Here is a 13,229-nt window from a genome sequence, read left to right on the forward strand (position 1 = left end):
TATCTAAATATGTTTTTCTATTTACAGTTTTCAAAGTATTTTTGGTAAAACCTAAGTTCAATAAGGATATCCAAAAAATTTTTTTAAATCTTTTTTTAAAATTAACATATAATATATTATTAGCCCCAGGGGTACAGGTCTGTGAATCACCAGGTTTACACACTTCAGAGCACTCACCATAGCACATACCTTCCCCAATGTCCATAACCCCACCACCCTCTCCTTACCCCCCTCCCTGAGGCAACCCTCAGTTTGTTTTGTGAGATTAAGAGTCTCTAATAGTTTGTCTCCCTCAACAATATCCAAAATTTTTAAAAAAGCAGATTTTAGAATATTTTAGAAGAAACATTTTAACTTTCAAATAGCAAAGTTTTGTCAAGTAGAGGAATTCAGACTTGCTTTAATCAATAAAGAACATGTACCTGATTCATAGTTTATGAATAAGTTAAGTTAGAGTTTTGTTTGATTTAAATAGAGCTTGAAAGTACTGCTTACTAGAGCAAGTATGCACTCTAGCTAAAATCTTGTTTATATTACCAGATGAATTTCAGTTTGTAAGGCAATGATTATAATTTACTAACTAGTGGATTCCAAATACATATAATCTTACTGTGTTTCTTAAAACATAGTAAAATTTCCCAAAGTAAAAAAAAGGTATAATGGAAAAACAAACATGTAATAGTAATCTTTCACCTTTTTTTTTTAAAAAGAAGTGAATGGAATTATCTTGATTTAATAATGCCACATAACACCCTAAAGGATAAACAAAGTTACCCTTTATTATCCTTTCTCACAAAATGATTTTGGATGTTCAGGGTGTTACTTAATTTACATACATTACAATTTCTCCTTTAGAGAAATCCACTTGATTTATAAAAAGAATATATAAAAATAATGGGGACAGATAATTCAAATTAATTTCCAAAGATTGTAAGACAAGAGATTTACTTTAGTAAACATGTATGGAAATTACACACTTCTTACTGAGGCTCAGACCATTTATCTGTCAGATTTTAAAATTTTAGTTAGCTTTATGAACTTGAAAATGGTTCCTAAATTTTGAATAAAATCAAATATTACATAAAGAGACTATCATCTCAAATATTTCTTCTCTAATAATAAATGCTTCATTTGTATAGATTTCATCAGAAAAAAATAATGTAGAAAGTGTAAGCATCTAAACCCCCCAAAATTAGTCAATGAGACAATGGTGTACTTTCTATGCACATACTAAAATACATATATAAACACCTTTTAAAACCAACAATAGTATGACATTATAATGCTGCTTTGGAATTTTTTTTTAACTTAGTACAGTTTCTAAGTATTTCTCATGCCAGTGTATATAGATATGCCTCATTCTTTTTACTGGCTATACAGTATCCTATGAATGACAGCTTTATTTCTTTATTTAACTAGTCTTTTCCTTGATGGACATTTTTTTTATCACCATTATGAGCAAAGGCACAAGGAATCATGCACCTTTACAAATCTGTGCAAATATGTTTTGCAAAAATTTCTGTAACAAATATTAGAGGACAAAAGATATAAGCATTTAAAATTCAAAATATATTTCTAAACTGTAATCAAAGCATTTTATTAATATATGCTTCCAGCAACCAGATTCATAACTGCTTATAGTCATCCAACAATTAATTGCTGATTTCCTACTACAAGCCAGGTGCTAGTTTAAGTGTTAATGAGAGAAAATTCAGGTCCTAAAGATACTTCACTTATATCTTTAGTTGTGGAAGAAAGACAAAGGGTTATAAATCAATGTTGCTATAAAAAAAAAAAAGCAAGATATAACAGGAATACTGAGAAAGGGAAATCTACAAAAAAGTCTTTGAAGAGGGATATATTTTTAAAGATTTTATTTATTTGACAGAGACACAGCGAGAAAGGGAACACAAGCAGGGGGAGTGGGAGAGGGAGAAGCAGGCTTCCTGTGGAGTATGGAGCCTGTTGCAGGGCTCGATCCTAGGACTGGGATCATGACCTGAGCCGAAGGTAGACGCTTAATGACTGAGCCACCCAGGCACTCTGAAAAGAGGGATTAAGGGAAAATATTTCACTGGAAGAGACATATCAACAAAGTCCTGACAAAGGCTGGAAGGCAGATGTGAGGGAAGGGCATGCCAACTACTAGAAATAGCATATGCAAAGGTTTGAAGGTCCAGGAAGAACATTATGAACTACTACAGCAGTAGTACAATCAACAAAGTAAAGCCTTTAAAATGATAGTATTTTTCTGATTCTATCTCTAACATTTTGCAAATTTCCTCAGGTATCTATAAAGCACATCTTTTTTTTTAAATGAGTTTACTTTTATTTATTTTTAGATTTTTTTTTTTTAAAGATTTTATTTATTCATCTGACAGAGAGAGATTACAAGTAGGCAGAGAGGCAGGCAGAGAGAGTGAGAGGGAAGCAGGCTCCCCGCGGAGCAGAGAGCCCGATGCGGGGCTCGATCTTTTTGACAGAGAGAGACATAGCCAGAGAAAACACAAACAAGTAGAACGGCAGAGAGAGAAGGAGGCTTTCTGTAGAGCAGGTAGCCCCACGCAGGGCTCAATCCCTGACCCAACCCAAAGGCAGACGCTCAACAACTGAGCCACCCAGGCACCCCTATAAAGCACATCTTCATAGAAAAACATTTAATAAGTCAGAAAGAAATCTGTAGGTTTTAGACTGTCATATAATATTCTAACTAAAATATCAGAGAAAAGGATTAATTCCTGAGTCAGCGGCGTAAATATAAAGACAAGATAAGAAATTATGTTAATTTAGGGGTGCCTGGGTGGCTCAGTGGGTTAGTAAGTCTCTGCCTTCAGCTCAGGTCGTGATCTCGGGGTCCTGGGATTGAGCCCCATGTCGGGCTTTTCGCTCGTTGGAGAGCCTGCTTCCCCTCTCTCTGCCTACTTGTGATCTCTCTCTCTGTCAAATAAATAAATAAATCTTGGGCGCATGGGTGGCTCAGTGGGTTAAAGCTTCTGCCTTCGGCTCAGGTCATGATCCCAGGGTCCTGGGATTGAGCCCCGCATCAGGCTCTCTGCTCAGCAGGGAGCCTGCTTCCTCCTCTCTACCTGCTTCTCTGCCTACTTGTGATCTGTCAAATAAATAAATAAAATCTTAAAAAAAAAAGAAATTATGTTAATTGAAATTAAAAATTAAAATAAAAGTTTCCTAAATCAGTAACTACAAATAAACTTCAGCATGGAAAAGACTGTACGGGGTATGAATAGAAATTCAAACAGGAAAATAAAGACTTACTGTTAACATGTGTGTGTCTAATTCCGGAGGATCAATTAATCTAGCCACTGACTCCATAAACACAAAAAAGGCTATTACCATTAGAAAAAGTCCATTAATAAATCCAGAGAGAATTTCTATTCGGCCATACCTAAAAATGTAGAATATATTTTTAGAAAAGGAAAATGACAAATATTTTTGAAGTATAAACATTATGTTAAAAAAGAGGATATAAGTCCAAATTTTCAACTACGTACATAAATAATACGATCACAAAATTACCAAGGTTTTAAATACCATACTAATGCTGGAAGAGTCCTTCTGTACTTAAGTTTGTTGCAATTATAAATATATATATTTTTATAAATATAAATATTTATAAAAGTCCTTCAACGTTTCCCCTTACACAAAGCCTTTCTTCGCAAGAAGTTCCTTCTCTCCCTTTAATGGGCTCTCCCTTGATGGGCTCTGTACCTGTCATAGCATATAGACTGCTTTGTACCAAAATTATTTGTATTTTTGGCTCACCTATCTTTCACAATGTTTACAGTTGAAAGAGCTGAATTTATCAATCTATTCAGGGTAGGTCTTACCAAAATTCTTTTTACAAATCAAGGATTCCAATATTTGTTGAACTTAATTATTGATGAAAGGGAATTTCATGCATAGCCTCTTCAATTTTTGAATACTCTTTCTAATGGCAAAGATGCAAATGACCATGCACATTCCACTGTGTCAAATAAACTGTTAGGCAAAGAGCTCAAAATCTAGCTGATTTTCTGTTCTCTCCATACAAGAGGAATTAGTCAGAGAATATAATCTGGAGCTTACTGCCATTTACTTGTTTATCATATGCTTGGTTATTTCCTCATATCTACTTCAATTTAAAGAAAACTAAAGCTCTGAAAAATTACTGTATTAAAGTAATTAAAATTACTTGTATTTAATTACTTGTATTAAGAGTAATAAAATTTTATTCCCTAAGATGGAATTTGCCCTTAGATTTTTCCATTGTATTATATCACCTTGATGGTCAGTGTACCTACCCATAGGAAAAAATCCGAGTTGCTTTCCATCTACTCATCAGGGCGGCAAAAAGCCCCATGACCAAAGCAGAGCAGTCAAAGAGCATGTGAAATCCATCTGAGATCAGACCCAGACTATTGGTCAACACGCCATAGAATAATTCAACAAAGGTAAAAAGCTAAAAAATAAATATAAAGAAAAACAGGGGAGGAATATGTTAGGAAATACTGTCTCAAGAGATTTAACAGAACTTAATCATGAGAATTTTAACCCTTTAGTTAAAAAAAAACCTCTTAAAGATTTTTTTATTTGACAGAGAGAGAGAGAGAGAGAGAGAGGAAGAGAGAGGGAGCAAGTGAGCACGAGCAGGGGAGCAATAGGCAGAGAGAGAGGGAGAAGCAGACTCCCTGCGGAGCAAGGAGCCCAGGTGCATAGCTCAATCCCAGGACCCTGAGCAGTAGGCAGGTGCTTAACCAACTGAGCCACCTTTTATTATGCAAACCTTTCTTAAAAGATATAACTGCCACTTTATTTCATTTCATATAAACTGTAAGACAGGGACACTTGGGTGGCTCAGTTAGTTAAGCATCTGCCTTTGGCTCAGGTCATGATCCTAGGGTCCTGGGATCAAGTTCTTCATTCAGCTCCTTGCTCAGTGGGGAGCCTGCTTCTTTCCTGCCTGATCTGCCTGCTACTACCCCAGTTTGTGCATGCCCTCTCTCTCAGACAAATAAATAAATCTTAAAAAAAAAAAACTGTAAGATACTATATCAGATATGTTCATCTTATAAATTATTGAAATAGAGATAGTTTCATTCATGTCTGTAGAACTTAATACACTAGGCTATAAAATGTTAGCAATCTCGGGGCGGGGGTGGGGCTGGGTGGTTCAGTGGGTTAAGTCTCTGCCTTCAGCTCAGGTCATGATCCCAGGGTCCTGGGATCGAGTCCCGAATCGGGCTCCTTGTGCAGCAGGAAGCCTGCTTCTTTCTCTGCCACTCTGCCTGCTTGTGCTCTCTCTCTGACAAATAAATAAATAAAATCTTAAAAAAATAAAATAAAATAGCACACTAAACTAATGCATCTAAAATGCCTCAGAAATGGTTTGCTTAAGTAGTCTGAATATGATCCTGTAATCTTCCTATTACTGAAAGAAAATGTAGCTTTTAGGAAATGTCACAAATATATAAAAATCTTACCAGGTTTAAACACAAGAAGTAAAAGATCTGTCTAGAGTCATTCTCCTCAAGAATTTGTTTTAGTGATTCCTTAATAAACCTGGGGATCGATTGGGAGCTATGCTGGAAAGCATCACCCATGAAATTATAAAGAGGTGTTCCTTCAGGAGAATATCCAATTAGGGTGCCTTTCTGTCCTTTCTTGGAAGGAGATGATAAGATGTTGGCAGCTTTTAAAAAAGGGAAAACAATAACATTAAAAATGTTTTCAAAGTTTAAGCTACCAAAACCAACATGGCATCTGCTGGCACTAAATGCAAGCCCTGAACAAATTCCCAAATTAAGTAAACGATTTCAACATCAGAATCCATGAGATGAAATTTCCTAAGGGGAAAAATGCTCACACAAAATGAAGAATATAGCGCTCACTACCACTCCTCCAGACAGGACATGTTCAGTGCTTTCCTGGTGTGCTGCTTTGTTCATAGCTCGAAGCTGGTCTGTTATTGGATGTGTCCAAAAATTTCCAAAAAGTAGAGCACTAATAAAAATGGGAAAGGATCCATAGCGGGCACATTTGGAAACTTCCATTTTGACTGAACAAATGGAATCGACATAGAAATCCAGGATCATGACAAAAAAGATAACTGTTGTGAAAGGCATTATGAGAGAAAACCAAGACTCGACTTTACTCTAGAAATTAAAAAAGAAAAAAATAAATTGTTAGTACTGCACTGCAACAGAGGTCATGTTTTATGCTTTAGCTAATCCCTTTATATTTAAACAAATATTCTAACTCAATATGATTCAGAAAATGCTAAGAGCTGTAAAATATTAGTATATTTCCCAGTAACCCCCAAAGTATTAAAAATAAAAGCGCTATGGTTTAATGATTATATAAACTCTAGGTGACCCACAATCCTTGTCTGTAACACACAGTAACTATTAAACAGGATCTTCAGCGTCTCAGTGGCTCAGCTGGTTAGGCATTTGACTTGTGATTTCTGCTCAGGTCATGATCTCAGGGTTGTGGGATCAAGCCCTGCAACAGGCTCAGCGTGGAGTCTGCTTGTACCTTTCCCTCTGCGCCTCCCCCAGATCACCCATTCTCTCTAAAATAAATACATATTCTTTAGTTGATTCCTTTGGGCCACAGGAATGGGATGAATATATAAATGTAATAGTACCTGATTTGTATTTTCTATAAACAGTAAAATTTACTCAAAAATTTTTCCAAAAGTTGTCATAAAAAGCAATGATAATTTAAGATACTTGTAAGCTCAAAGTGAAATAAAATACAATGTACTGAACTAAAATTTTTAAGTAAGAGCAAATCATTTTACTTATTACCAATAAATTCCTACTCTTACCTCAGTTGTCACAGAAAGAACAATGACCCATGGGCACAAGAGAAGCACAGAAACAAGATGGGATAAAGCTTGAAGACGTTTGGCTCCACCAACATCTATAGAGAGTTTTCTGGAAGCTGTATGAAAACCAACTTTACAACACAAAGCCAGTACTAGCAACAATACTCCACCCTATGAGTAAAATTAGATAAGTTTCATTAGAAACACACAGTCCAACGCTTAAATCCTTAAATACATAATATTTGAAGAAATGGAGCTATTAATGTTTCTCTTTCATACCCCACATTACTGAACTTCTTAAATGTCAGGCAGTACTGTAAACTACTGGAACTTATTTCAAGTGCACTTTTAAAGTTATAGTTGCTCTACTTTTTTACAATCTCTCGATCACATTAGGAACAAAGAAAAGAACATACCTTGTGATCTGCCACACCTAAGAACGCAATGGCTGTGTAAAGCATGTGAGTTAGAGCACTGTCATGATGTCCTTCAGCTAAGTGAGTTGCAGTAAAGGAAAAAAAATAATCCCAAATATTAACTCTTTGAAACCTGAAGTCCTCCTAAAATTTTAGCTACATTATTTTAGGCTGACAATAGACTAGCTTGGGGGCCGCAAACCTGACTACTTGCCAATAGTTTATTGCCCTTAAAAACAAAAAAATTAAAAATTTAATTTGGGGAAATGATTTACAAATTGGAGTGGCCTATATATATATATATATATATAGTCTCCAAAACAATTAGAATAGCCCTTGAGAAACAGTTGTTAAATTTTAGAAGTCAACCTCCAAAAGTGACATGCATGTATACTGTAGGTACGACAAAGGGACAAGAGCAAGGAACTTCTTGGACCACTACTGTCATGAAATTAAGGTTGCTCTTTCAGAGTATGTCAAATCAGTCCTAAATCTGTTTCTAAATCACTAACCACATAAACCTCAGTAAAGCAAGTAGCAAGCATATCACAAGCAACCTGTTCTGCAAAGTCACACCACTCTCTTTCATTGTAACAAAGTAAACTGTTACTAGTTAAATGACAGGCTTTAGGACAGTATCAGTAACCAGAAGAATCAAAACTGGTATTCTAAGGTCAGCTGAATGGAGTGGGCAAAGGTGTATGGACAGGAAGAACAAGGCATGTCTGTTTGTAGAGGAAAATGAGTACACATATTTGACTGGAAAGCTGGGGTTACATAGTAGTGGAAGCTCGACTAGAAATAACAGTTTAGAGAGTGATTACCAGGTGAAGGAACTCAGCTTTTTCTTTCAGGCAAGAAGATGTCAAAGATTTTTCATTAAATTTCAAAAAAGTTTATATTTAATAATTGCAATTGACTTCTAAATTAAGCATTTAAATCATTAAATTTGTTACAAGGGAGCCAACAGAGTGATTTTGTTGACTGACAAGTCAAAAAAAAATTTTTTTTAAGCACTAAGATATTCTAAAATAGTCTTTCACTGTCCCTGTAGAAAATATTGATGGAAATGCTATAAAATACTTAATTTAGAATAAATTTACTCATTATTTGAATACCTACATTAATCCATGGAAGTTTCATTCATGACTGATTTTATTTTTATTTTTTCATGACTGTCTTTAATTCAATCCTTCTTCTTGTCCCATTCTGCCAGTCTTCTATTTTTCCACAAGACTAAATTATTTCAATCTATTGTAAAAGGATACGGTGTTCGGCCATTTTAGCCATGAGATCATCATTGTCGAAAAGCAATAGGCAGATTACAGCAATAATGAAAAAAGCAGCCCCTCTTGTCTGAAAATGAAGAAAATATTAGCAAGGATGGCTATTTTAAGAGTTGATGTTTAAGACCATGACTATACAAATGCTAAAGAAAAATTATTTTCCAAATAAATATTTAAAGAAAAATAACATCTCACATTAAAGCCCTTCTACTATACAATATAAATTTGCAGTATTTTTTAAAAAGATTTTATCTGTTAAAAAAAAGATTTTATTTATTTATTTGACAGAGAGCGAGCGAGCGAGCGAGCGAGCGCGCATGAGCCCACAAGCAGGGGGAGCAGGAGAGGGAGAGAGAGAGGCTCTCCACTGAGCAGGGAGCCCGATGTGGGGCTTGATCCCGGGACCCTGGATCATGACCTGAGCTGAAGGCAGACGCTTAACAGACGGAGCCACCCAGGCACCCCTAAATGTGCAGTATTAATAGTAACATAAACAAGCTTCCGGGGCGCCTGGGTGGCTCAGTGGTTTAGGCCACTGCCTTCGGCTCAGGTCATGATCTCAGGGTCCTGGGATCGAGTCCCGCATCGGGCTCTCTGCTCGGCAGGGAGCCTGCTTCCCTCTCACTCTCTCTGCTTGCCTCTCTGCCTACTTGTGATCTCTCTCTGTCAAATAAATAAATAAAATCTTTAAAAAAAAAAAAAACAAGCTTCCCCCTCTCTCTCTGCCTGCTTCTCTGCCCACCTGTGATCTGTCTGTCAGAACCCGATATGGGGCTGATCCCAGGACCCTGAGATCATGACCTGAGCCAAAGGCAGAGGCTTTAACCCACTGAAGCACCAGGTGCCCCTACTTTTAAAAAATTTTTTAAAAAGATTTTATTTATTTATATGACAGAGAGAGATCACAAGTAGGCAGAGAGGCAGGCAGAGAGAGGGAAGCAGGCTCCCTGCTGAGCAGAGAGCCTGATGTGGGGCTCGATCCCAGGACCCTGAGATCATGACCTGAGCTAAAGGCAGAGGCTTAAGCCACTGAGCCACCCAGGCACCCCTTCCCCACTGCTTTTATGCTCAGAAAGTTCTTTGCTTGTAGTTAATTATCCATCTACATTTTATATTATATATGTATTGATGTTTTATATATTATACACATTTATGGCTGTTTATATTTTACATACTATAGTATATCACATTTACGTATAGTATTTTATACTACACATTATGTATTTAACATATTATTATACTATACTAATATTACTGTATATTATATATTTTTATTGACAAAATACTTCAACCTACTTGACATTTATTTTGGAGTACTCTATGAGTGAGATGAAATAGTGGCATCTGCTTTAATATTAATTATCCCATTTGAAATCTATGGGTTAGGTAGTCTCTCTGCTCTACCTGGCATGTTACTTTGTTCACTTAATTTTATTCATCAGCCTCCATTACTTAGCTTCAACAGCTCCTTTTAGAACAGGGACTACTACGTCTTATTTGTCTTTATTTCTCCTTTCCTCTGGGACAATGCACCATGCACAGCAAACTATCTAGTAAAAAAGAAATACTGGGGCGCCTGGGAGGCTCAGTTGGCTAAGCAACGGCCTTCAGCTCAGGTCATGATCCCGGAATTCCGGGATGGAGCCCCGCATCGGGCCCCCAGCTCCATGGGGAGTCTACTTCTCCCTCTGACGTCCTCGCCTCTCACGCTCTCTCTCTCTCAAATAAATAAATAAAATCTTAAAAAAAAAATACTGTAGATACGAAAACTTGGAATTGCAGATTCTTGACTCATTTACCAAAAAAGGATAATACTTAAATTACTTAAGATAAATAAGGCCTAGTTGGCAAAATGTTGGGTAAATATCCATCAGACTTTATAACAAGTGCTCATAAGTGTTTTCTAAAAATGATGAATAAGGGTTAAAAACGAGGTGGGCAAGAGACTTGGGTACAACATGATGGAGATCTTTGTGGTGATCAATCTGTTCAGTGTCTTGATAAGGTCTATGGATTGTACCAATGTTAATTTCTTGGTTTTGATAGTGTAATTGAGTTGGTTAAGAAATTACCACTGAAATTGAGTGAAGGGCACTCTTGGTGCTATTTTTGCAACTTCCTATGGATATATGATGATTTCAGAATAATAAGTAAAAAAAAAAAAAGTTTGTAAGAAAAAGTTAAAATTAGCAGAAAAAGCCCCTGCATTCTTTTAAATGGTGAAAGATTTTAATTGGTTTGGATAATATTTCACATGCATAACTTTCAATTTTCAAGTAACTAATAACAGAAAATTTTACCTTTGCTGGTCCCCCTCCAGAACTAGTGAACAAAACACTGAGTAGTGAGATGACAACAATATCACTGTGTTCAAATAGCAGCAAAGTCCTATAAAAATACAACATTATCATTCACAAAATATATCTGATCTTCACCGAAAAGCATGAATTCAACTGCACTAAGAGAAAATAAGTATTTCTCCTCGATTTCACAAAACACTGAGAAAAATAAATAGGGACAATTGCTTTGGAATAATCTATCTTCTGGCCTTATCTACCCCAGAAAGGCTGAAACTAGGGTAACTTGTTCGGTTGGTAGAGCACCTCACTCCTGATCTTGGTGGTCAGTTCAAGTACCATGTTGGGCATAGAGCCTACTTAATTTAATTAAAAAAAAAAAAAAAGGAAAAAAAGCTGAAATGGTATAACTTATAGGATTATATCACATTGGGGCGCCTGGGTGGCTCAGTGGGTTAAAGACTCTGCCTTCGGCTCAGGTCATGATCCCGGGGTTCTGGGATCGAGCCCTGCATCAGGCTCTCTGCTCTGCGGACAGCCTGCTTCCTCCTCTCTCTCTCTGCCTGCCTCTCTGCCTACTTGTGATCTCTGTCTGTCAAATAAATAAATAAAATCTTAAAAAAAAAAAAAAAAGGATTATAGCACATCAATTTCTTGTGTATGTGTACCAGTAAACACTTAGAAGGTTGCTCCTATCAGCTTTGTCTGCAGTAGCCCCAACCTAAATGTTACTGGTAAGAGAATAAGTAATAAGGAATATGCCCATTCAACAGACTATTATACAACAATAAAAATGAATGAAATTCTATGAATATATTAAGAAATGCTGAATTGTACGCCTTTTTTTTATTTTTAAGAGAATTTTTTTTTTTTAAAGATTTATTTATTTGACAGAGAGAGACAATAAGTGAGCACAAGCAGGGGGTGCAGCAGGCTCTCTGCTGAGCAAGGAGATGATGAGGGGCTCAATCCCAGGACCTGGGATCATGACCTGAGCTGAAGGCAGATGCTTAACCCACTGAGCCACCTAGGTGCCCCTGAATTGTACACTTCAAATGTGGTATAGACTGCATATTTGAGTCCCCCTTAAATTCATGTCAAATCTAACCTCTAGCGTCATGGTGTTTGGAAGTGGGATCTTTGGGGTACATAGGTCACGAGGGTGGAACCCTCCCTCATGAATGAGATTAGAGTCCTCATCAAAAAGACCATAAGAGTATTCTCTTTGCCCGTTCTGCCATGTGAGGTTACTGAGAAAAGATAGCTGTCGATGAACCAGGAAGTAGTCCCTCACCAGACAATTTGCCTCACCTTGGTATTACACTTGCCAATCTCCAGAACTAAGAAATAAATCTATGTTGTTTAAAAGCCACCCAGTCTATGGGGCACCTGGGTTGCTCAGTTGGTTAAGCTTCCAATTCCTGATTTCATCTCAGATCATGATCTCAGGATCATGGGATCGAGCCTCACATCAGGCTCTGCACTCAGTGGGGAGTCGGCTTCTCTCTCTTGCTCTGTTCCTCACCCCACTCATGCATGCTCCTTATAAAATAAATAAATAAATCTTAAAAAAGGAAAAAAAAAAAGTGCCACCCAGTCGACACAGTATTTCTGTTATAACAGCCCAAATGGATTAAAATTAAAAGAATGAATATTACAGTATATGAATCATATTTCAAAAAACTGCCATCAAATGAATGAACTATATATATACATCATATGCATCAATATGGGCAAGTCTCAAATATAACATTAAATGGAAAAAGTAGGGGCACCTGGGTGGTTCAGTGGGCTAAGCCTCTGCCTTCAGCTCGGGTCATGATCTCAGGGTCCTGGGATCAAGCCCCACATCAGGCTCTCTGCTCGGCCTGTCTCTTGTGATCCCCCTCTCTCTCTGCCTGCCTCTCTGCCTACTTGTGATCTCTCTCTCTCTCTGTCAAATAAAAAATAAAATCTTAAAAATAAATAAATAGGAAAAGTATGCTGTAGAACATGCAGACAATGTAATTCTACTCATACAAAGTAAACAACTTGCAAAGTTAAACATAAAAAAAGACACACGTGAAAAAAGATACAGATGTGAAAAAACTATATAGAAAACTAAGAAAATGAGAAGCAAAACTTAGGGGGCGCCTGGGGGGCTAAGTCATTAAGTGTCTGCCTTCAGCTCAGGTCATGATGCTGGGGTCCTGGGATCAAGCTCCGAGTCGGGTTTTCTGCTCAGCAGGGAGCCTGCTTCTCCCTTTCCCACTCTCCCCTGCTTGTGTTCCCTCTCTGGCTGTCCCTCTGTCAAATAAATAAAATCTTTAAAAAAAAAAGAAAACTTAAAGATGCTGACTGCACCCAAGGGTAGGCGGAGATGGGGACACAGTCAGGAGTGGCACACAGGGTTTCAAAGGTATTG

At 37.0% G+C, this 13,229-nt stretch overlaps 1 protein-coding gene across 1 annotated transcript in view; it reads right to left on the bottom strand.

Annotated features, from left to right (window-relative positions):
- SLC30A5 (solute carrier family 30 member 5) overlaps nt 1-13,229 on the bottom strand; it is a 35,556-nt gene that overhangs the window by 7,134 nt on the left and 15,193 nt on the right. The window contains exons 5-12 of the mRNA XM_046000576.1: nt 10,829-10,916; nt 8,511-8,598; nt 7,243-7,319; nt 6,827-6,997; nt 5,861-6,149; nt 5,478-5,686; nt 4,299-4,456; nt 3,274-3,403 (exon numbers count right to left, since the gene is read on the bottom strand). Of these exons, the coding sequence (XP_045856532.1) occupies nt 3,274-3,403; nt 4,299-4,456; nt 5,478-5,686; nt 5,861-6,149; nt 6,827-6,997; nt 7,243-7,319; nt 8,511-8,598; nt 10,829-10,916 (1,210 nt within the window). The remainder of the gene's footprint in view (nt 1-3,273; nt 3,404-4,298; nt 4,457-5,477; nt 5,687-5,860; nt 6,150-6,826; nt 6,998-7,242; nt 7,320-8,510; nt 8,599-10,828; nt 10,917-13,229) is intronic.

The sequence above is a fragment of the Meles meles genome, chromosome 3 (assembly GCF_922984935.1).
Source record: "Meles meles chromosome 3, mMelMel3.1 paternal haplotype, whole genome shotgun sequence".
Lineage (NCBI taxonomy): Eukaryota > Metazoa > Chordata > Mammalia > Carnivora > Mustelidae > Meles > Meles meles.